This window comes from Schistosoma haematobium, chromosome 1 (assembly GCF_000699445.3).
Source record: "Schistosoma haematobium chromosome 1, whole genome shotgun sequence".
Classification (NCBI taxonomy): domain Eukaryota; kingdom Metazoa; phylum Platyhelminthes; class Trematoda; order Strigeidida; family Schistosomatidae; genus Schistosoma; species Schistosoma haematobium.
In genome coordinates, this window is record NC_067196.1 from 68208241 (window position 1) to 68231643 (window position 23403).

A 23403-nucleotide genomic window follows, 5' to 3' on the forward strand; every position below is an offset into this window, starting at 1 on the left:
ACTATTCTGTTTGTACACGGACAATATTTATAAGCTAACAATGTAATTAGAATAGATAATAATACTTAAATAAATTTTTAATTTAGACAATGATTAAACACTTGTTTACTTTTAAAAAGAGATTTCATAAAAATATGGATTATTGTATTTTTGAAGTGTTGATCCAAATGTATCATGACTATCTTGATTATTCAGAGTCCTACCATTGATGGGTGCATAATTCAGTGAAGTTTCAGATCAGATGAGAAAATCAGTTGTTCCATGTTTATTAATTTTTCAAATGTTCCTCATTTAAACTTATACTATGAATTTTATCTTGGAATTATACAAATACTCGATAAAATTACATTAAGCGTTGGATTCATGAGTCGAGTTGAGCTAGACCACTATGGAAAACCTGGAAGTGCTGAACGGCCTTTTCGTTCTAGTATGGGACTCCTCAACAGTGCGCATCCACGATCCCGCACGTGGGACTCGAACCCAGGACGTTCGGTTCCATTGATTCCAGTAGTATTTCAACTGAGATCAAATTTTGACGGATATAATCTGAAAGAAAACTATATTTATAAGCAAAGATGGATAGTGGCTAGCAGTGGAGTCCAGGACACGCGTTTCGTTCTATTTGGGACTCGTCAGCTAGATGTACCTGCATCTCAGATTTGATGTTCATTCTGGGACTCGAACCCAGTACCATTCTCTTCAAACTCTGTCGCGTTATCCACTTAGCTACTGAGTCCTATCTATCTTTGCTTATAATGCTTGTGAATTAAGGCGAACGGAGGCAATACGCATAATATACACATATGCCAATAAGAGACTGATTGATTGCAGTCCTAAACATCAATGGGAAGATTCAAGTAAACAATGTCAAATGAATTTGGAAATTATATTTGTTTACTTTATTTCTTACAAATTATCAGTTAACATCGAATGGAAGCTTTAGTTGGATTAAATCTATAAATATCATTTGCCAAATCATTCTTGAAATATCAAAGATTAACTGAATAATCTTTTTATCCTTATAGTTATCTTATTTTTACCATTAAATTATCTATCATGACCGATCAACTCTTTGTTTGTTTTTTATTTTGTGTATATGGTGATTTTTTAAACTAACTATTATAGTTTAATAAACTAATTCCCAACATTATTCAAGGTTAAAGCATAGTTGACTTGTATTATTTGTCATGGGGTTAATAAGTTTGTGTTTTCTTTTTTCTTTTTTTCGAGTTACAAGAGTGAAATTATAAAAATCTCCAAAATGAAATTGAGTATTATTGATTTTTTATTCAAATAAACTTTTAACTTTTCATTTCTATAGAGCAATTAGAAGATGGAGTTGACGGACCCTATCTTCTGATTTCTCTATCGAAATTTATAAAAGAAACTTATCATTGTTGTATGATATATATGGATAAACAAGTAACTATCAGTCAACTATTAATCAATCCTAGTTGGATTGTTAAATTCGATTACTATATAGTTTGATACCTGTATAATTGCATAAGTCATACGTCAGAATAGTTTAGCAGTACTCATATTTGGTCATCTGGTCTTTTGTTGTTCTAATCAGAATTCTGAAGAGGTGATGATTTTATAATAGTTTATCAATCGTGTGAAAAGAATGCAATAAATGAGTTGGTGGATTTATCGTCTGTGACGCAGTCAAATATAAAATTCATCATTAAATATATTTTTTCTATCACAAAATCAATCTTCAATCCAGGTTTTCATTTGCTTGGAACTGTCACATTCTCTAAGCTGCATGGAACGATAGATAATTGGTTAAATGATTTAATTTTTACTTAATAAATCACCTTTTGAAACTTTACTTACACAATTAAACCATCTGAATCAGAGGATTTCCGAAATTTTTCTCATGAGCTTCATATTGTCTTTCTCTTCTCGATTCTCCTTTAGACTTAAGTTACAGAACGGAACCCCTTGAATATTCACAATTAAATTTAGATACTATCATTTTTGTGTTTCAAATTTATTCAGCCTAATTTTTTAAATATCGAATAAGGTACAAATAAATATTATAAATACTATTAAGAAATAAATTATTTATAAAGGTTTGAATAGGTGGCCATCTGGAGTTTTGATACTTTGTAGATGACGGGTCGGCGTTTGAAGCAACAGTTGATGTGTAAACATCAACTCTGCAATGCAGGTACATCCGGCTGACGAGTCCCAAATAAGATGAAACGTGAGTCCTGGATTCTACTGCTAGGTGCCATCCATCTCTGCTTATAATGTTTGTGACTTAAAGCAATATCGAGTCAATCCGCACAGCATGAACATATACCAATAAGTGACTGATCAATCACAGTCCTAAACATCAATGGAAAGATTCAAACAACCAATACAAAATGAATTGAATCTACTGTTTATATAAATCAGTTTGAATTTGTTAAACTTTCTCCTTATTCTTTTAAATAGAATTGATGTTTTTTCAACACAAAAAAACGAGATTTGTATGTACTGTTTTATCTTTTATTCTATATTTCTCTATTAAGGTACATTTTAAGGTACGATTTGATGCAAAAGATTTTTTACCAGAAGATATTGAAGTGACTACAGTTGATAATCATCTACGAGTTCATGCTAAAAAATCAATTAAATCAGGCAATTCAACAACTGTACGTGAATTTCATCGTTCTGTTGATTTACCACGATCAATTGATCATGAAAATTTTCAATGTCATATGACAGAGGTAAGATTAATTTTATTCTTAATATTCATAGTAAAATATAATTAATTTTTCAATGAATAAGCTTACTTGAATAGTTTTTTCTGGTTGGCGTTTTTTTAGCGAGTTAGTTTTCTACGGGATGGGATCGCTAACTCCATGCCCGACCCTCCTCCTTTACCCGGGCTTGGGACCGGCAGTAGCCCCCGGAGGGACTCCAGGCGGAGTTAATGAGTAAGCTATATTATACAAACAAACTGAATAAAATCAATTAACAATAATCATGATATTAGTTTCTGTTCAATATCATTAGAAAATTTAAGAAATGGTAATATGTACAATACACCTTTATTATGTAAAAATTAATTATTATACTCATAGTAAACGTAAAATAGTTTTCAATGTTGATCTGGAAGTGGGCAAACGCATATGGAGAAATTCGAACACTTCACTTCTATCTAAAGTTTGTGCCGATGATGTCGTTTAGAAGAACGATGAAAGCTCCACGACCAAGCCATCCAGCTCAGAGAACAAAACTATCAAAAGCAAACTACAGTTTTCAGACTACTGTGGGTTCTTTTAGAAACGATGTGATTTATAATTAGTTTAGTGAAAAAATAGAATATGTTTGTAGTCGTTAAGGTGGTTAAGATGAATCTCACTCTACCGTATAAGCGGTTTGAGGAACTTACCTACGCTTATTTCCAGAAACCAATCTCACAAGTAGTCTTTTTGGGACCTGAACAGGAATATAAAAGCCAGACATCAGTGCGGTGATAATGACTAATCACGACGTTTTGGATTATTTCAAAAACTTGAGCCCATAGTTTAGTTTTTTCACTGATGTATTTTTTTAAAAATTGAAACAACTAATTTTAAACTCAGTTTAGAATAAATAGATCTACAAGCTAATACCAGCTTGAATGAAAACTTCAAATATATAACACTGGATGAATTTTGTGTAATTAACCGAGGGTAACTTTCATAAACAAAAAAAGTGTCATATGCAGAATTCCACTTTATAGAGTCAACGTGATGTTGAGACTTAGTAAATCTAGAGATCATTGTAGGACTTGTCGATCTTAGTTTGCAACTCCTTATTCATTGTACATTCACAGTTGCACATAGTACTCATGGGGTGGGTCAGTTTCACGGGGATACCTTTAAATTGTTTGGTGGAAATATAATAATTTCCGTTCACAACTTTAGCAATATTTATAAAAAAATATTCCATTAGGTTGTATAAAATTTAGATTGTATCTTATCAGTCAATAGTCGGTAAATTCATGTTATTTTATTATGAAATTATATTACTGTGTCTTATTTTAAACGGAGTTCAAGGTTAAATTGAACTTTAAAAATACTGCTCTATGGAGAACAAACAATAAAATCTATAAATTTTAATCTTATGATAAATGTACTTTAAAAGTTCTGCAAATATTTTATTGATAGAAGTTTTCTAAACAATCAATATTCTTTTATTGTGGTTACGAGAATAAATAAGTTGATGAACAATTTGAATGTTTATTATTTTATAACAAAAAGTTAAGGGTAAACAACTCAACACTAAATAAGATGCATAACTTAATTTATTTTGTAGATATTTATTATGATCACACTATTTTCTAAATATAATATTGATGACTAAATGGGTGAAGAGTTGCTCAAGATCACGGATCTATTGAGGTTGAACTTTAACACTGTTGGATGCTGGCTCAGTAGTCTAGAGGTTAAGCGTTCACGCGCGAGACCTAGTATCCTAGGGTAGATCACCAGCGTAAATGATCTATGTCGAAAATGACTGGAGGCCTACTGGAGTTAGACGTGAATGGTGTGACAAACTAGCTAACGTCGAAGTCACGCCTCGTGGTCAGCGCTTTCGTGGACTACCCCATTGACGTATCAAGGTACCATAGATGCTTTGAAGACTGTACAACACAGAGGACGTTATTACAGAAGTAGATACAAGCGAACGTAGGATCACTGCCGCATGTGCCAGTCCATGGCATACGACTAACTGATGCGAGTTGGTTGTCCCTGACCTTGATGAGGATCGATGATTTGCTCAATATTCAATGATCCAACTTCCGGATGACTTGGCTAGGGCTTAGTGACATTTCGCTGACCCTACACTAGATTCGAGTCCCACGTACGGGATTGTGGATGTGCACTGCTGAGGTGTCCCATACTAGAATGAAATGGCCGTCCTGGGCTTTCAGGTTTTCAATGATGGTCTAGCTTAGTTGACTTGTGAATTCAACATTATAAATGGTTTGTGTTACTTTTCTTAATGAAATTTATTAAAAAGTAAATTCAATAACTGAATGACATTGTACAACCCATGATACTTAATGAGATTATAGAATAGTTTCTATATGTTATATTGTGAGTGATTACTACGAAGTAAGTTCTAAATACAGAAATGCCCACCAAGGTCAGGTTGAGTGAGTATTGTAACGTTTAAAATGGAGCTTGATTACTTAGTTGTTTAGTTATAGGAGTATAACTAATATTATGTTAGTTAAGCCTGTGTAATGACGTAATTGATTGGTAGTTTTGTCTTTGTAGTTACTATTCGCATAGGAATGAATATGAACAGCAAGCACATTAAGAAGCAAATAACTTTCATCAGTTGACTAACCCAGTTTGCCAGTTTACATTATATCTCCATATATCTAATTCGAAGGTCTTTCATTAGATTTAGTTTATAATTTTTATTTTACTTTACTCTTGTTTGCATCAGTTAACAGTTTCGTTCACTCGAATTACACTACTCCTGATTACTCTTTTTATACAAGAATAATATTGCATATTCTTACTAAACAGTTGTTTAGAGTCTGTACAGAATCTAAAATTCCTTATTGATTTTTATAAAATGGAACTATTTCATTGTTTATTAAAATTTGTCACATAAATATTGAAATGATGAGTGTTTGGAAATCCTTTCAGTGTTTAATTTTTACAAATTTTTTAAATTCTCAGTTTAGGTTTGTAGAGATTGTTGAGTTTTATTTGAGATTATGAACCGATCAACCCTAGACCAGCATTGGAAACCTGGAAGAGACCCATACTAGGACGAAATGGTCGTCTCGTGCTTTCATATTTTCAATGGTGGTCTAACATTGATCGGTACATGTTATCAAATTTTATTTGTTTAAAGTAGAACTAAATAGAACTCAAGTCAAGCACAAAAATCAACAAAAGGATCTTACTTACTTACTTACTTACTTACTTACGCCTGTTACTCCCGATGGAGCATAGGCCGCTGACCAGCATTCTCCAATCCACTCTGTCCTGGGCCTTCTTTTCTAGTTCCATCCAATTCTTCTTCATTTTTCTCATGTCTATCTCCATTTCCCGGCGTAATGTGTTCTTTGGTCTTCCTCTTTTCCTTTGGCCTTGAGGACTCCAAGTGAGGGCTTGTCTTGTGACGCAGTTGGGTGCTTTCCTCAATGTGTGTCCTATCCACTTCCAGCTCTTCTTCCTGATTTCTTCATCCGCTGGGATCTGGTTTGTCCTCTCCCACAGTACGTTGTTGCTAATAGTGTCCGGCCAATGGATCTGAAGTATTTTGCATAGACAATTGTTAATAAACACCTGTATTTTCTAGATGATGGCATTCATAGTTCTCCAGGTTTCTGCCCCATACAGTAGAACTGTCTTGACATTTGTATTGAAAATCCTGACCTTAGTGTTGGTTGACAGTTGCTTTGAGTTCCAGATGTCCTTCAGTTGTAAACATACAGCTATTGCTTTACCGATCCGTGCCTTCACATCTACATCAGATCCACCCTGTTCATCAATGATGCTGCCCAAATACGTAAAGGTTTTTACATATTCCAAATCTTCTCCGTCAATTGTGATTGGATTGGTGCATGCTGTGTTGTATCGGAGAATCCTGCTTTCTCTTTGTGTATGTTGAGACCTACGGCTCTCGAGGCTGCTGCCACACTGTTCGTCTTCTCCTGAATTTGTTGTTGCGTTTGGGATAGAAGAGCCAGATCGTCTGCGAAGTCTAGATCATCCAACTGCATCTTAGATGTCCATTGTATCCCGTGTTTCCCTTCAGATGTTGACGTCTTCATGATCCAGTCGATCACCAGGAGAAAGAGAAAGGGTGAGAGTAAGCAACCTTGCCTGACACCGGTCTTCACTTCGAACGACTTTGTCAACTGTCCTCCATGCACAATTTTGCAGTGTAATCCATCATAGGAATTCCGTATGACATTGACTATCTTCTGAGGCACGCCGTAGTATCGAAGAAGCTTCCATAGTGTTGTCCTATTCACGCTATCAAATGCTTTCTCGTAGTCAATGAAGTAGTTGATGTAGAGTGATGAATTCCATTCAATTGATTGTTCCACAATGATCCGTAGAGTTGCGATTTGGTCTGTACACGATCTATACATATGGAATCCCGCCTGTTGGTCTCGAAGTTGGGCGTCTACACAGTCCTTCATCCTGTTTAACAATACCCTGTTGAAGGCTTTTCCTAGTATTGGGAGAAGAGTGATGCCCCTGTAGTTATCACAGTTGCTGAGATCGCCTTTCTTCGGTATTTTGACCAGCAGTCCTTCCTTCCAGTCTGTTGGTACTTGTTCCTCATCCCAAATCTTATTGAAGAGAAGGTGGAGCATCCTTGCAGTTGCCGCTACATCTGCTTTTAGTGCCCCTGCTGGAATGTTGTGTGGTCCTGCTGCTTTGCCACTCTTGATTTGTCTGATGGCCATGCTGATTTCTTCAATTGTTGGTGGGCTAACATCGATTGGGAGGTCCGTGGGTGCTGCTTCGATGTTGGGTGGGTCCAGTGGGGCTGGTCGATTCAAGAGTTCTTGAAAGTGTTCTACCCACTTGTTTCGTGGCTCTTCAATGTTGGTGATTACCTTGCCTTCCTTGCTTTCCACTGGTCGTTCAGATTTGCAGCGATTTCCAGAGAGTCTCTTTGTTATGTCATACAGTTGTCTCATGTTTCCTTCTCTTGCAGCCTTTTCCGCCGTCATTGCTAAATCTTCCACATATTTACGTTTGTCAGTTCTGATGCTCCTCTTCACCTGCTTGTTTACTTCTGTGTATTCAGCTTTTGCTTTGGCTTTTTCTGCTCTTGTTCGACTGGTATTGATTGCTGCTTTCTTGTTCCTCCTTTCTTGAATCTTATTCAGTGTATCAACAGTGATCCATTCCTTGTGATGGTGCTCCTTGTGACCCAGAACCTCATGGCATGTTGAAGTGATTGCTCCTTTGATCCCCTTCCAGTTGCTCTCCATAGTTGTTCCTTCTCCATTGAGTAGATCATGAAAGGCCTGGAACTTGTTGCTGCGGTCTATCTTGGATTTGTTGAGTTTGTTAGTATCCTGAAGAAAGGCCGTATTGAACTTTTGTGATATTGTCCGCCTCGTTGTCCAGTGCATCTTGAGTTTCAATTTCATCTTGGCAACCAGCAAGTGATGATCTGATGCTATATCAGCTCCTCTCTTGGTTCGCACGTCTTCCATCGTCCTTCTGAACTTTTTACTGATGAAGATATGGTCGATTTGGTTTTGCATAATGTGATCCGGTGAAGTCCATGTGGTTTTGTGTATGCGTTTATGTGGGAATATTGTGCCGCCTATGACCAGCTTATTGCAGGCACATAGATTTGCAAATCTCTCACCATTTTCGTTCCTTTCTCCCAGTCCGTGTCGTCCCATGATGTCTTCATATCCAGTGTTGTCCGTTCCAACATTGGCATTAAAACCTCCCATCAGAATGGTCAGGTCCTTTGTTGGGCACTTCTCGACGATTGACTGCAGCCTATCGTAGAATTGATCTTTAGCGTCTTCCTTGTAATCGTTGGCAGGCGCATAGCATTGGATGATGTTCATTGAAATGCCCTCTTTCTTTGTTTTGAACGAGGCTTTGATGATCCTTGGTCCATGAGATTCCCATCCTATAAGTGCATTTTGCGCTTGTTTGGACAGCATCAATGCAACTCCTTGTGTATGTGGTGCATTTTCTTCTTCATGGCCGGAGTATAACAGGAGCTCTCCTGTAGTTAGTCGTTGTTGTCCAACTTGTGTCCAATGTGTTTCACTGATCCCAAGTACCTCTAGATTGTATCTTCTCATTTCTGCAGCAATTTGGAAGGCTCTCCCGGTGTCCCATATTGTACGAACAATCCATGTACCTAAATAAATGGTCTCTCTGGTTGTCAGAAGGGGCATCGGTCTCGTAACTTCCGAAGGAACTCGTCTTCCATTATAAGGCATCATAACTCTTCTAAATGAAGACCTTCTGATTCCCAGGGCAGAGTTTAAAAGGTCTGAATAATTTTTTCTGGTTAGCGTTTTTTTAGCGAGTTAGTTTTCTACGGGATGGGGACGCTAACCCCATGCCCAACCCTCCTCCTTTATCCGGGCTTGGGATCGGCAGTAGCCCCCGGAGGGACTCCAGGTGAAGGATCACCCTAGCATATATACAAGGAATATCAGAAACCGCGACGAGACTGCTGAAAACCTTTGGAATAGGTGTGGCACACAAACCGACAAAATCACTACAATCAATCTTATGCAAACCAAAAGATGAAATAACAAAGGAAAACAAATCAAACATCATCTACAAGATAAATTGTGCCAACTGCGCAAAACAGTACATCGGACAAAGTGGACGCCCGCTTCACCTTCGCCTACATGAACATCAATTAGCAATCAAACGGCATATCTCTTCACTTATATGAATACACGTGGACAACTGCGGACACTCATTCGATTGGAAAAATGTGGAAATCTTAGACAGAGGAAACTCCAAAAACACCAGAGAATTTTTAGAAGCCTGGCACTCAGGTCAATCAGCAATCAACAAGCATATTGAAATCAATCCAATTTACCAACCAATCAGAAAAATCATGCACAAACATAAGAACAAAAATCAAAACAATGGGAAACACAACCAAAACAAAGAAGTAAAGAACGACGAATTTAAGGTCAATAAGAACCAATCAACATCGAGGTGCACAGAACAAGCTTTGAGACACATATGGAGAAATTCAAACACTTCACTTCTATCTGAAGTTTGTGCTGATGATGTCGTTCAGAAGAACGATGAAAGCTCCACGACCATACCATCCAGCTCAGAGAACGAAACTCCACCAAAATCATCCACCTGAGCTACAAATCTTCTCCACCATCTCAACTAAATAACTCATACATCCTGCTATAACAGAATGAACTTATTTCTTTCATTTAAACTGAATGCAAACTGAGTGAGTGAAACTAGAGGTTTTCTCTTCTTGACCAATGACCACGCTCATTGAGATAGGTAATTTAAGATGAAGTATCCAAGAAATTTTGCCTAAGACGATTCTGTTTACAATTTTAATAATCTTATATGAATCCGTTATGTCTAATTGGTTTAGATAGTCTCCATCTGTATGCATAAATTTACTCATGTGTGAAGTTTCACTTTTAAACGTTGAGGCTAAATAACAGTCATTATTCAAAACTGCCTAGATATTCTTTGTATAATAATGATAGTGATAATAATGGTAATAATAATGTTTGTATGTATGTATGCATGTGTGTATGTAATCGTTTCTTTAAGAACTATACTACTTTGTATGAACTTCAGTGTGATGAATGGAAATGACTGTAATTATAGACAAGGGATAACACTCTTTAGCAGGTATTGATTGCTAACACTAAACATGGCTACTACAATCCATTGTCACACACGCATACAGAAAACGGTACTATGATTACAAGCCTTTCAAGTGTAGGAGAGATATGCATGTCATTCGCCAATAGACAACACTGTACAGAAAACAACAGTTATCTCAATCTCCTGTAAGATCTGATAAATCAAACTGACTAAACCTTCGTTTGACAGTCGGATGCGATATGAAGTCAGCTTTTAATGAATAGAGTTGAAAATCTCAATGATAATCTTGAAGGGACTTTAGACTGACTTAATTAGTCATGGTTAAAATAATAGGATTCGTTATAAAATTAAACATGTCTACTTGTACGATAGAAATATGAGTGATGAACTAGAAAACCATTGAGCTATCGGATAGCTGTGTTCTCCCTAGTTTAAGACTCTTCAACACCACGTACAAGAAAATCTGTAAGTGATCATGATCACGAATTGGATATCACAGGGTACAATATCGTTGAGACACTGAATTCGGATCCAAATGGCCTGAGTTTTCAGATTCAGTTAATTAGCGAGGTAGCACATTTCTCACTCAACTACAGTTAAATTGAGCAAAATCTCTCTTGAAATTTGCCTTGGATTCAGGTTTATAATAATTAAACAGTTCATCGACAATGGGAATGTATATTCTCTTTCACTCTAATCTATTGTCTAGTGTTGTTTATCAAATTTCTACCTTCATAATTTGTTTGAATAAAGTATCATGAGTCTGATAGTGTCAATTCAAAAATTGACCGGTTTATCAGTGTAGTAATACTCTTATCAATGATTTCGTGGAACCGTTTTTTTAAAGAAAATACAACAAATACAATTTCCATTTTAAATAGTATAGGATTATTCAGTAAATGGAGTTATAGTGTTCAGCATCTTTAAATAGTAAAAAGTGAACGACTTGTTTCTCAAGTACTTAATATTGATGATTTTCCCTAGCTGTTATTCGTATCTAAATATTTCGCTCATTGCTGAAATCGACAAAACGTATGCTATCAGTCATTTTGGACTTATAGTTAGTCTGACAATAGGGGACGAAATGGTCGAGTAGCTTAGCCACTTGATTCGTGTCAGAGGCCTCACCAACCATGGTAGCGAAATCTCTGGATTAACATAAAAAGCTTGATGGGGTGTTTTCATCTTGTACTACTTATAACGCAAGAAGGACGCTTGCGTGATCATCAAAGAGCTCGTATACTGTGCTTTGCTTTAGAGCTATAAAAGATAGTCTAGGAAGGTAGAAGACATGAATAGTCTTCAAAATATTTCGTCAAATAATATGCTTAAATGTTTGTTCACTTGTCGCGGGACTACCAGCTTTGCAGTTGTGAACTTAAGCGTAGGGTTTGATTAGATGTAATAGTTCTCTTGATCAGGTCATCAGCTTTCATTACTGCGAGTACTCAGATACTGCCTACTCCGACACACAATGCTGGTTATTATAGAAGTAATGGTAAATATATTTTTGTGATATTACAATGAGTAGAAATTTGTATTTCTGACGTTTCGTGACTTAATGTAGGTACATTCTTCAGAATAGATAAATAAATTGTAGAATTATTTTGGAATAAGGTGGCTACATTAGCAATATTGCATACCCTATGTAGTCATTGCCTGCCGCTTAGACCTGTGTGAATTTGTGGATATTCTCCACTGGAGACCAAGGAATAATTGTACTCTGTTGTTGAAGATTTAAATTGACATGGGACTAAGTCAGTTTCAGTGGTGCACATATATTCATTATTTATTTTCCTTTAGATTTAGTGTTTGGTACTACTCCATAGTCTTCATTTCCCGATCATATTTATTCCTTTCAAACTATACTTCTGTAGTTTAGTTTCTACTTTCAAACATATTATTACTCCCAATCATTCCTGATTTTTTATTCAGTAAATTTCGTTTCTTATTGTGCTGATTTGAGGCATGACAAATTGGACCGAAAGACAAAATCGTACAAGGTTCCACCTTGTTTATAACTGATAGATTGATTGTCTGTGAATTCGTCCATTGGAGATATTGTAACCAAGTCATTTTCGTGATTGGAACACTAGTAACTTAACATATTTCGGTCATCCTACCTTTACACCCAGATGCTTTTTTTAGATTCATTTTAAGATACTTATTTCAAGAACAAGCACTTACAGTTTTCTCCTTTTACACACAGTTTATAAATTGTTATTTGAAACTCACTTTATTGATTTGAATTTTTTATTATTAACAGGATGGTGTATTGATACTAGATGCACCTGTTAAAGCTCCTGACTATCGAACAATCACATTTCAAGATGATCGTCAACTTGGCATCCGACCACGTGCTGAATCTGAGATAAAAGCCACTCCTAATAGTAATAAAACACCAGTTTGTTTAACTGTAACCGGTTAGTTGCATCACTATGATTCTATATTTTATTCTGAATTTTACTAAATCATTGCTGTCCAGTATTATAATGAAGAGGTCTTAGCCTCAACTTATGACTATCGTAACCAATGGTTAGAGACTCTTGGTGACATGGCTCAGAGTCGATCACAATGGCGTCGGTGTATACACTCCCTGTCTTCCCGTAAACTAAGAGATTAAAATCGCTTCATATCTTTCTTTCTACGAACCAATTTTTTCTTCTTGTACTATATCTCTATATGCAGTCTTTCTCTTATATATTACCACCTTTGACCTAACCACTCCTATGAATCCGGTGTTCATCTTGTTGTGCTGATGCGGTATGGCAACCTGGACCGATACACATATGTGCCTGGTCCTACGTTGTAGCTGACTGACTATGATATGACTTTGTATGATATTATTGATATCGAAAACAATTCTTGCTTAAACAGCCAGTCATTCTGAGGAAAACAATGAATTCCTGTCAAACCATATCTTTCGTCTAGTTACTAATCATTTAAACAAGAAAGAAACTGTTGTTCAATCATGATTCTATGGATAATTTCAAGCTCTGTTTTACAAGTAGGGCTATGAAACAAGTGGTTGGTGGATTTCTGAATTCTAGCATATTTCCAAAATAATTTATACATTATGTGAATATTATTAGTAAACTAAAAGCATTTGTTTTCGGAGTCGGTTTGACTACGCGATTAATAGCGATTTAATTAATTAAAAACCTTTTTAGACAATGAACAACTAATCATTTAATATATTCTTAAAGAATTCATCCATAAATACTTTCAAGGTATTAATTACTTGATGTAATAAGCCTTCATCAAAAGAAATGGTCAGAAAGTTTTGTTTACTACATTGATCCACTAAAATCTATGCAGCCTAACATTAAAGAATTTCTCGAAATGTTTGAATGTATTACTACTACTGGGTCAAGAAACTGTTATAGTCCATCAAGGTATTGACTGGTTGGTTTGAGATGCACAAAAAATGACCATTATCAATAGTTTAGAATTAATTGCAATGGTACTTCATCATTTTTCTAATTCTTAAATATTATGTTATTTTATGTCTTCCATTCTCGAACTTTTTTCTCAATTCTTTCCACCTTCCTTACTTTTTGTTGGCTTTTCACTACTATCTGTGTTATAGTTTTCAGCCGTTTTTGTTCTTCCTTGATGTGCTGATTAAGAGATATGAAAAATTATAATTTAGGAGATAACTCTACATGTTAATTCCTACTTTTCAGAAATTGTGACTCATAACTATAACACTATATTTTATCATTACCTTAAACATTGAGATTAGTAATTTCCAGTCAACTTAATTTTTCCAAAGCCTTAAAAGATAAGTTATTAAATTCATTCACTTCAATTTACATTTCTCATTTTACGTTTTGTTGTGTGGCTGGGTATATCAACCGTTCGATTCAGTTTCTATTCAAGTGCGTTCAACAATATTTTCATGCTAAATTAAAAAGAGGCAAGAATGAATACACAAGAAACTCGATAGTACAACATTTTGCTAATACTAACTATTCAACTAAGACTCATAGTTTAGCGTTATTTATCATACATATTGAATCAAAAGCATTGAGATTTTACTTCCCATTGATAAATCCATTACCATACGTACATAAAGTTCCCACATACGTATTCATAAGAAAATTCTCTAACTTTACCTATTATTATTGAAATCCCTTGTTATCCAAATCAATCAGCCTTAACTTTCTTCTTGTGCTCTGTTAACCTGTTGTCTTAAATCAATGTGTTCATGTGTCAGTATTCATGATTTAATAAAAAAAAAAAATAAGGCGGTTATTTTCATTCATCATGAATTTAGTTTACATATTCTTTTCTATGATATAGTTTTAACAGGGTTTGTTTCTTCTATTTGTTCATGTGTTTATTTGGTTGAATGAATTGATTTGGAAAAAAAAAATCAATTTATTGATTATTTCATTTTTATGGTTTTTATTAAAATGTAAATTAACCAGTTGTAATTATATACGTGTAAACAACACACATACAAGCTCATTAATCTTTTTTCTTTCATTGTTAAAATCTTTAAACAAAAATGCGAAAATCTTCAATATGAATCTTAAATGAAAAACATAATTAATCATACTTTATTTAACAAAATACATTTAAATAAGATCACCTTTATATTATATGTATGTAACTGTTGGGACGGTTTTCGAGAATTTCAACGGAGCCTCCAGAGATCCTAAGAGAGTTGAAGAGTTTCCGTCCAATCAGAACATGATGGAGCTTTCTAGAATATCAACGTGGCATGCTACAACTGGATAGTAGCATAACTTGCCTCTTTGTGGCTGAATTATAATGTTCATACAACAAATGCTAATATCAATAAATACCCTTGATTTTCTGTACATTTTGATTTTTACCCAACAAATAATTTTCCGATTTTCTCCTGTCTTCTAATTTTGGGACTGTAGGGTTCTATACGTTCGAGTGCCGTAGTTGCATACCGTATGCAGCGTTGATTAAGTAGCGAACATAACAATAACATTGTCTTTTTTTTAAGTATATTTTTTTCTTAATAAGTCTCGAAATTATTCATTATTCAAATCCACTTGGTGTTGATCTAATTGTATCTCCCCATTGTTATTTAGGATTGCGATTGGTCAGTCTTTTGTTGGCATATGTGCATCCTGTGTGAATTGCCTCGATGTAGCCTTAAGTTACAAGATGTTTAAGCAAAGATGGATAGTGGCTAGCAGTGGAATCCAGAACGCGCGTTCCGTTTTATCTGGGACTCGTCAGCTGGATGTATCTGCATTCCAGAGTTGATGTTCATTCCGGAACTCGAATCCAGTACCGTTCGCTTCAAACGCTGTCGCGTTATCCACTTAGCAACTGAGTCCTGATAGCCACCTGCTTGTGCAATGAGGTGAAGTTTAAATTCACTAGGTGTTATTTTACTTGTAACAGGTACATCTAGCTGACGTGTCTCAAATAGGACGAAACGCGCGTCCTGGATTCCACTGCTAGCCACTATCCATCTTTGTTGATTCGTTATTCAGTTAAGTTGTTCAAATAAGATAATCTACACCTCTGAAAAATATTTAAATTCTTTATTTTAAATAAAAGTATTTTAAACCAAATTATCTAATTTACTGAATGGATACTTGAATGATGTGAGTATATGGAATATTTATTTCCTTGAAAAAGTCTTGCTAGATACTTATTTAAGTTGTAATAAAGTATAGTTTTATTGGATTATTTACACTTATATAATTATCTATTGATTATCCTTGTATTAATACTTTAATTGAAACTTTTTCAACGTTTATTAAAATAAAGATGAAAAAGAATTGGTTTTCATCGGATTCCTAGAGTTTTCTTCTTATCTATTTATTGATAATGAGATTAAAATTTCTCTTTGTTTTTTTAAAAAAAAGAAGAAAACATTGTCCTGGAAACAAAATTATTATCAATGCTGTATTAATTTACATTAGTAATTTTATATCTGGTAATTTTTTACCGATATTTATTTATCAGATCTATTATGAAAGGAAAGAATGTGTACAAAGTCAATCGTAATCAACATAAAGTCTGATACAAATATGTATCGGTAAAATGTTGTTACATTCCATTACATCATTACAACGACATTAAAATTAGGGATACGATACAATCAATTGATATATTGTTATCTTTTGAAATTTTATCTAGGTTGTTCTGAACCAACAATAATGAAAGATGGCATCAATGGAAGAAAACTACATCTTGAAGTCACTGTAGATCCAATTTATAAAGCTGATGAATTATGCGTTCGTATGGATTCTAATCGTATAGTTATAACTGGTTGTCAAAAGAAAACTGAAGCAAAATCAACTTCCACTGCCGAATTCACTCAGTCATTTGAAGTTCCTGAAACAGTAGATCCATTTTCAGTTACTGCTCAATTGATTGGAACAACACTTGTCGTTGAAGCGCCATTATTATGCACAGTTTAGGTTGAGTAGGAAAAAAACTCAATTCATCATGAATATTTTGTGTATGCGAAGAAGGGTTGGAGAGAGAGAGAGGGAAAGGGAATGAATAACATGTGTTCTTTATAAATAAAATGTTTTTGTTAGTAATACCTTAATGTGTTACACCACACAACAAGTGTGTAGTTATTTTGTAGGGGAATGGGAATAACTAATTCTTTAATGTTTTATTTGCTTTTATTCAAATATTATTGCTGCATCACTTTGCTATTACAATTAATGATTTTCTACATCTAATCAATAATGACTGTCAATCATGAGATTGACGTGCTTTTTTTCTCAAAGAAAAATTTGTCCAGTGTTTTCCATTCTAAAAATGATCCAAAACTGTTTTATTTATCAGTTAACTTTTTCTCCAACCCTTTTTATATGTTTATTTTTATCTCCAGTTTATGCGTTATGTCTTCACTGTTTCTTTTTTGCTACTTTTCCAAAGATGAGATGAGAAGGTAGTTATGCTGTTTATCTTATTATTGTGAAACTTATTTATTTATCTATACATAATTAACATTTTCGCATGCAATCATTCGTTCTTTAATGGTTACATTATTTTACTATGTAAAACGGAAATTTTTTGCTTATCATATCATTTTTCTGCGAATGTATGAGGGAGATATGCATACACTCTAGTTGTTTTTCCAAAAAAAGTACTGGTGATTAATACAAGGAAGATGGAGGTGACTATGTGCACTATCACTACTATGACTATACCAACATTTTTATCATCACTACGACAACACTCATTAATAATGTTAATTTGGTTAGCCTATTCATAATGCTTAATTTCAACTAATAAACACTTTTTAAAAGATTGAATTTATTCTTGTTTTGCTTTACTGCAATATAAATCCAAATGGTTTGTACTGACATTGTCAGGAGTAGTCATTTAAGACAGATTGTATATTATTTGGGGTTTTTTTGTAATGTTCTTGAACAGGATAATCAATTTGAACAGTAATTTCAGAGTTATTTTCCTGGCATCAGAACAAAACCTATTAAGATATTTTCACATCATTGAGTTATGTCTTAATGATATCATGAATTTTAATTTTAATCGATTTATGACGTAACCCTGTTACCTACATATCATGTCATCCTGATAGAACAATGGGAAGAGAGTTGATCTGAAAAAAATTTGATGTATTTTAGCTATACATTTCAAACAATCAGGTCACACAAATACTTGTCAAGGCATTTTATGTAAATAATTGATAAAGATCAATTAAATAAAAGCTTAGGTAAACAAAGTTGTAATTATAATCAGAGATGGACGGATGGTGGCTAACAATGGAACCCAGTATTCCCATCTGGGACCCGTCAGCTGAAGTAGATGTTCACTCGGGAACTCCAACCCAGTACCGTTCACTTCAAAAGCCGTCGCGTTTTCAACAGGATGCACATATGCTAATAAGTGACTGGTCAATTGCAGTCCTAAACATCAATGGGAAAATTCGATCAAACAAAAAAAGTTATAATTCTTAGCAAAGAGAGGAGGGAATTAATATCGTATAGAAACAATAGGAAACTGTCAGTGTCACGTCATTGTCGGTCAGTTACTGTTATATTACCATAGTTTTATTCAGGAATTTCAGTCAGGCTGTAATTCGAGGGTACAAATATGACAAATTTTATTCCAGTTGGAAATAAGAATAGAATTAGTTACAATACTATACACACACTGACACAAGATAATTGTATCCTATCCCTATGGGTGTGTGAACGCATTTATCATAAATACACAAACCGTGTTCGCGTACGAAATAAAGGTATTGATATCGAGATTTACATGTACATGTTTACCTAAACAATTTAACAGAAAAGACAGTAGTCTAGTTAATTGATTGGGAAATGTAAAACATGAAGGACGGCCGAAATATCACATTCATTGTATTATAAATGAAATTTCACAATAAATATTTCTAGCAAAAGAACTGAAAAAGGTAAATATGTTTCGCTATTTTTAGAATTAGTTTTGACATGTCACATTTGATCGAAGTTCTATTCGCATAATCGTACATCTATGTGTGTATATTATTTGTAGGAAGACAAGAGCACTCTGACCAAATAGATAAGTACAACACTACATAAAAGAAATGTTAAGGTGCTATTATTTGTAGTAGTTGGAAGATTGTGTCCTTCCTCTTATATCTATGGGCAAACAAGTGAATGTGCTTCCTTATCATCATATTTATATCTTTACTCTTCATACAACCGTGGTTTGTGTATTTATGATAAATGCGTTCACACACCCATAGGGATAGGATACAATTATCTTGTGTCAGTGTGTGTACAGTATTGTAACTAATTCTATTCTTATTTCCAACTGGAATAAAATATTTGTCATATTTGTACCCTCGAATTACAGCCTGACTGAAATTCCTGAATAAAACTATGATAATATAACAGTAACTGACTGACAATAACATAATATGTGGCTGATAGTGTTATATCACAAATTGATTAAAGTTGAAAGTTGTGATACCATTGAGATATCTTAGTCGATGTGAAATCCAAATATGTTGGGTTTGATTGTGTGTGTGTTTGTGTGTGCTAAAAGATGCACACTATTTGGAAGTCTCAAACTATGGTGTAAGAGTTACTGTTCAGAGCTCACTGTTTTTCTATGATTTTTAAACTTATCTTTGTTCAGTTTGTGATAGAAAGTCTCTTTAAATGGTCTTTATTTATTAGATGTGTAGCTGGTGGGCATGATAGTTGTTTGGTTTAAGAAGTAACACTCACTCAGTTCTGAATATTAAGTTCTCCATTTTCCTTGACAGATATTTGTTTAAAATAGAAAATGAACTTAAATGGTTTTTGCTTGATCGATATGTACGTCATTGTACAACGCAATCACGCTATTGGGTCAGTCGATAAACGTTAACTAGGAGAGTAAAGAACATACTCTAGATGAGAGAAATGTCAAAAAATGATTTTAAAATATGTATTGGATAGGAATTTTGATGAACAAGTCACACCAATAACGGTTATATTTCCATCAAATTAAACGCCAGTCGAAACTGTTTATACAGGTCTCAAATAAAATTATTATTTATTTTCAATGAGTGATATTTTGATAGAGTATTTGAAAGACAATTGGTGTCAAATTAATAGTTTTGTATTTGAACATTTGAATAGTTCTATTCAGTTAACTTTACAATAATTCTATTTCAAAGAAAACTCACATTCGAAAGTATGATACAGGTACTTTAATTTTTACATTAAATAATGCATTCAATTTATTTTTTAGCTGGCTTTTTTAAATTACGATGATGTGTAAGATTGTACCTCTGGGGGAGGATTTTAGAAATGACTTATTTTCTGAGCTGGATTATCCAATCGTGAAGCTTTCATTGTCTTCCTAAATAACACCATCAGGACGTATTTCGAGAAGAAGAGGGCTTTTAGTATTTTTTCACAACTAATTAATCGATTGTTATATCAGCACAGAATTTGATTGGTTTTTGTTCATAAATATATTTTCATTGTTTGGACATTTATTTTGAATTTCTTCTCTTGTGGACTGGTTTTTTATTAACAGAACAAAGTGTTAGTCAAAAATCTGATAGCTCATTTTATTCTGAGGTATATGATGACGATTCTGTGCATCCCGTCCCAGTACGTTTCCTGTTTGAATGTCTTCTTATGGACCTATTAGCTGTGTTCGTTAATAGAACGTCCGAAAAGGTTATCCTGACTTCACTTTCTTCGTTTTTAGATGCAAACGTAATGGCTGGTTGTATTTTCATAAACTGCCTAAGAACCTCATATTGTAATGTACTGTCTTTATAGAGGATGAACATTTCATCCATATATCGACAGTAAAATGTAAATTGTTGAATTAACTGATGAAGGCGTCAGTATAAATCATTCTTTGTCAATAGTTTATCTGGTTAGTGATTTTCTGCTAAAGTTTGCTAAAATCATAGTCCTTCAGAGCGCAAAATCAAATGTCATTTAGACTAAAACCCGCAACTATGTATGAAAATGAAAAAAATATATGCAATCCATTCTTTAATCTTGGCCAACCTTAGGGACAATTAATCTTAACTATAGAATGACTTGATATGACTAATATACATACAACTTTTCTTAGTCAAATTTAATTGTTTTTGCTATCTTTATCCACATGTCTTCGTATTATTCTGATCAGTAATTTCACAACTTCATAAAAACTTCACTTTGTTTTTTTTTTGAAGTGCAAATTCCTCTGTCATTTAAAGCAATTAGTCCCTTTGATGGATTTCAATAATGTAATAAGAAGACGAATATTATCAGAACTATGTGATATATTAGCTCAATACATTTCGAACAATCTAATCACACATATACTTGTTAAGAACATTTATATATAAAAGTGTAAAAGGACGTATACTAAGGTTTATTGAAGCCTTAGTCATACGAAAATTCAAACCCCCTTTGTGTATTCAAAAACAGTTTGTTCTCACCTTAAACCTACCCTGGTAATATTGGCTTATTATGCAGAGTGATTAGGTTTCAAATTGTGTTCACATTATTATTACTACTCTTATTATTATTATTATTATCCTTGTCTCCTCTTACCCTCCATTTCTAGTCCAGTTGACCTGTTTTTTTATGTATAAATGTTCTCGACAAGTATATGTGTGATCAGATTGTTCGAAATGTATTGCGCTAATATATCACATAGTTCTGATAATAATCGTCTTCTTATGACATTATCGAAATTCCTCTGTCATTGTTTTATCAGTCTTTTTATTCTATTTATTAGTTCATAATTTTTTCATAACAAATCAAATTATTCCGGCCTTTATTAAATGATCTTTCTAATTTATAAATAATACAATTTAATGTCGTAACAGATGCAAACATTCACCTATTTTTTCAACATATAACATTGTCAAATTCATTCATACATACTGTATTTTGATCTTTGTAAAGTATTACAATAGTGATAGACTTATAATTGTAGAGCCTGATGATGAAATGATTACAAAAGACATTGTTTGCTCAAAAAATTCTTTGTTTTTTTTTGAATATTCTAGGGAGTTTTCTAAACTACTGAGGTTAAGATATTTGGAAATTTCCATCTATTAACAAAATGGAAATCTATTTTTTTTAAAAATAAATTTCGTCTTATAAACCTAATTAATTTGCTTATTGACTCTAATTATTATTATGCGGATTATTACTTATCACTTCTTTTGAAAAACAAAACATGGTTAACTTTTACTGGTTGAAATCATGAGTCAATTGAAGCTAGACCACCATGGAAAACCTGGAAGCACTGGACGGCCGTTTCGTCCTAGTATGGGACTTCTCAGCAGTGGGCATCCACGAACCCGCCCCCCGCGGGATTCGAACCCAGGACCTACTGGCTTCGCGCGCGAGCACTTAACCATTAGACCACTGAGTTTTGATAAGCTATTAGAGAGAGAGAGAGAAGGTTCTAATGTAAATCAATAAGCTTAAAGTAAAATATTTGAAAGTAATCGAATAAGTTTATCAAAAAAAGAACTGAGATTATATGATGAATAGCAAAATAAACACACTAAGAATTTAGTAATTGCAAATGATGATATGTATTTAATTATCAATTACTGTCAGGAATTCATATTTTATATAAAAGTAATCCTATGACATTACTTGAAGTTTGAGATTCTGTATCATTTAGTTCTTAACCTTAAAATGAATACATCGAGAACGACGAACATTTTAAAGTGTGAGTTCACTTCATTGCATTTGCTTAAATTCCTACAAATTAAATGTTGTACAATATGATTTTGAGTGAAACATATATAACACAACTCTGTTTACTATTAATATATGGTCGTAAGTGCTTTGTATTATCATATAGATCGAAATGATATAGTAATAGAAAAGGTGATTTCGATCATGATGTAATCAATCACGAGGAACATGTAAAAAATGTTACTTGTTTGGTGGAAATTATGGTAGCAATAGTGATATAATCATAATTAATGGTAACAATAATATTGATAATAATGACAGTTCAAAGTTATGTTATTTTTGAAATGTTAATACTTAGTTTCAAATTATTTTCTGAATAATGATACGAGTAATAAAGTCAAGTATAATAATATTTGTAAATATTTATTTCTTCTCATTGCTGAGATTTGCCACTATTTTGCCAATCTCTGTCGGTATATTTACATGAGCAAGTGATTACTTTGATATTTCATGAACATGTAAGTTAGAGTATATTTTTGTGTTAAGGCTAGGAGTGTGATCTAGAACATAAGTTTTATCTTATTTAAGGCTCGTTATTTAGATTTGCTTGCATCCTAATATTGATCTCAACATTGAGATTCAAACTCAGTAACTGTTGCTTCAGAAGACAATAAGTTATTCACCAAACTGCTGACTTACAACAACCACTGACTTGTTCAAATGTATAGATTATTATTGTTAAAGGTTTCATTTTCTTTGCTTCATGATATTCAGAACTACATTTACTTACTTACTTACTTACTTATGCCTGTTACTCCTCGTGAAGGAGCATAGGCCGCTCACCAGCATTCTCCACCCAACTCTGTCCTAGGCAATCCTTTCCAGCTCCTTCCAGTTGTCATTCATCCTTTTCATATCTGCTTCTATTATCCGACGCAATATGTTCTTTGGCC

The 23403-nt window shown here is 33.8% G+C and overlaps 1 protein-coding gene across 1 annotated transcript in view; it reads left to right on the plus strand.

Moving 5' to 3' along the window:
* HSP-25_8 (Heat shock protein) overlaps positions 1-19027 on the plus strand; it is a 39971-nt gene extending 20944 nt beyond the window's left edge. The window contains exons 4-6 of the mRNA XM_012939495.3: positions 2520-2717; positions 12592-12748; positions 16461-19027. Of these exons, the coding sequence (XP_012794949.1) occupies positions 2520-2717; positions 12592-12748; positions 16461-16744 (639 nt within the window). The 3' untranslated portion in view covers positions 16745-19027. The remainder of the gene's footprint in view (positions 1-2519; positions 2718-12591; positions 12749-16460) is intronic.
* Positions 19028-23403: the final 4376 nt, after the last annotated feature.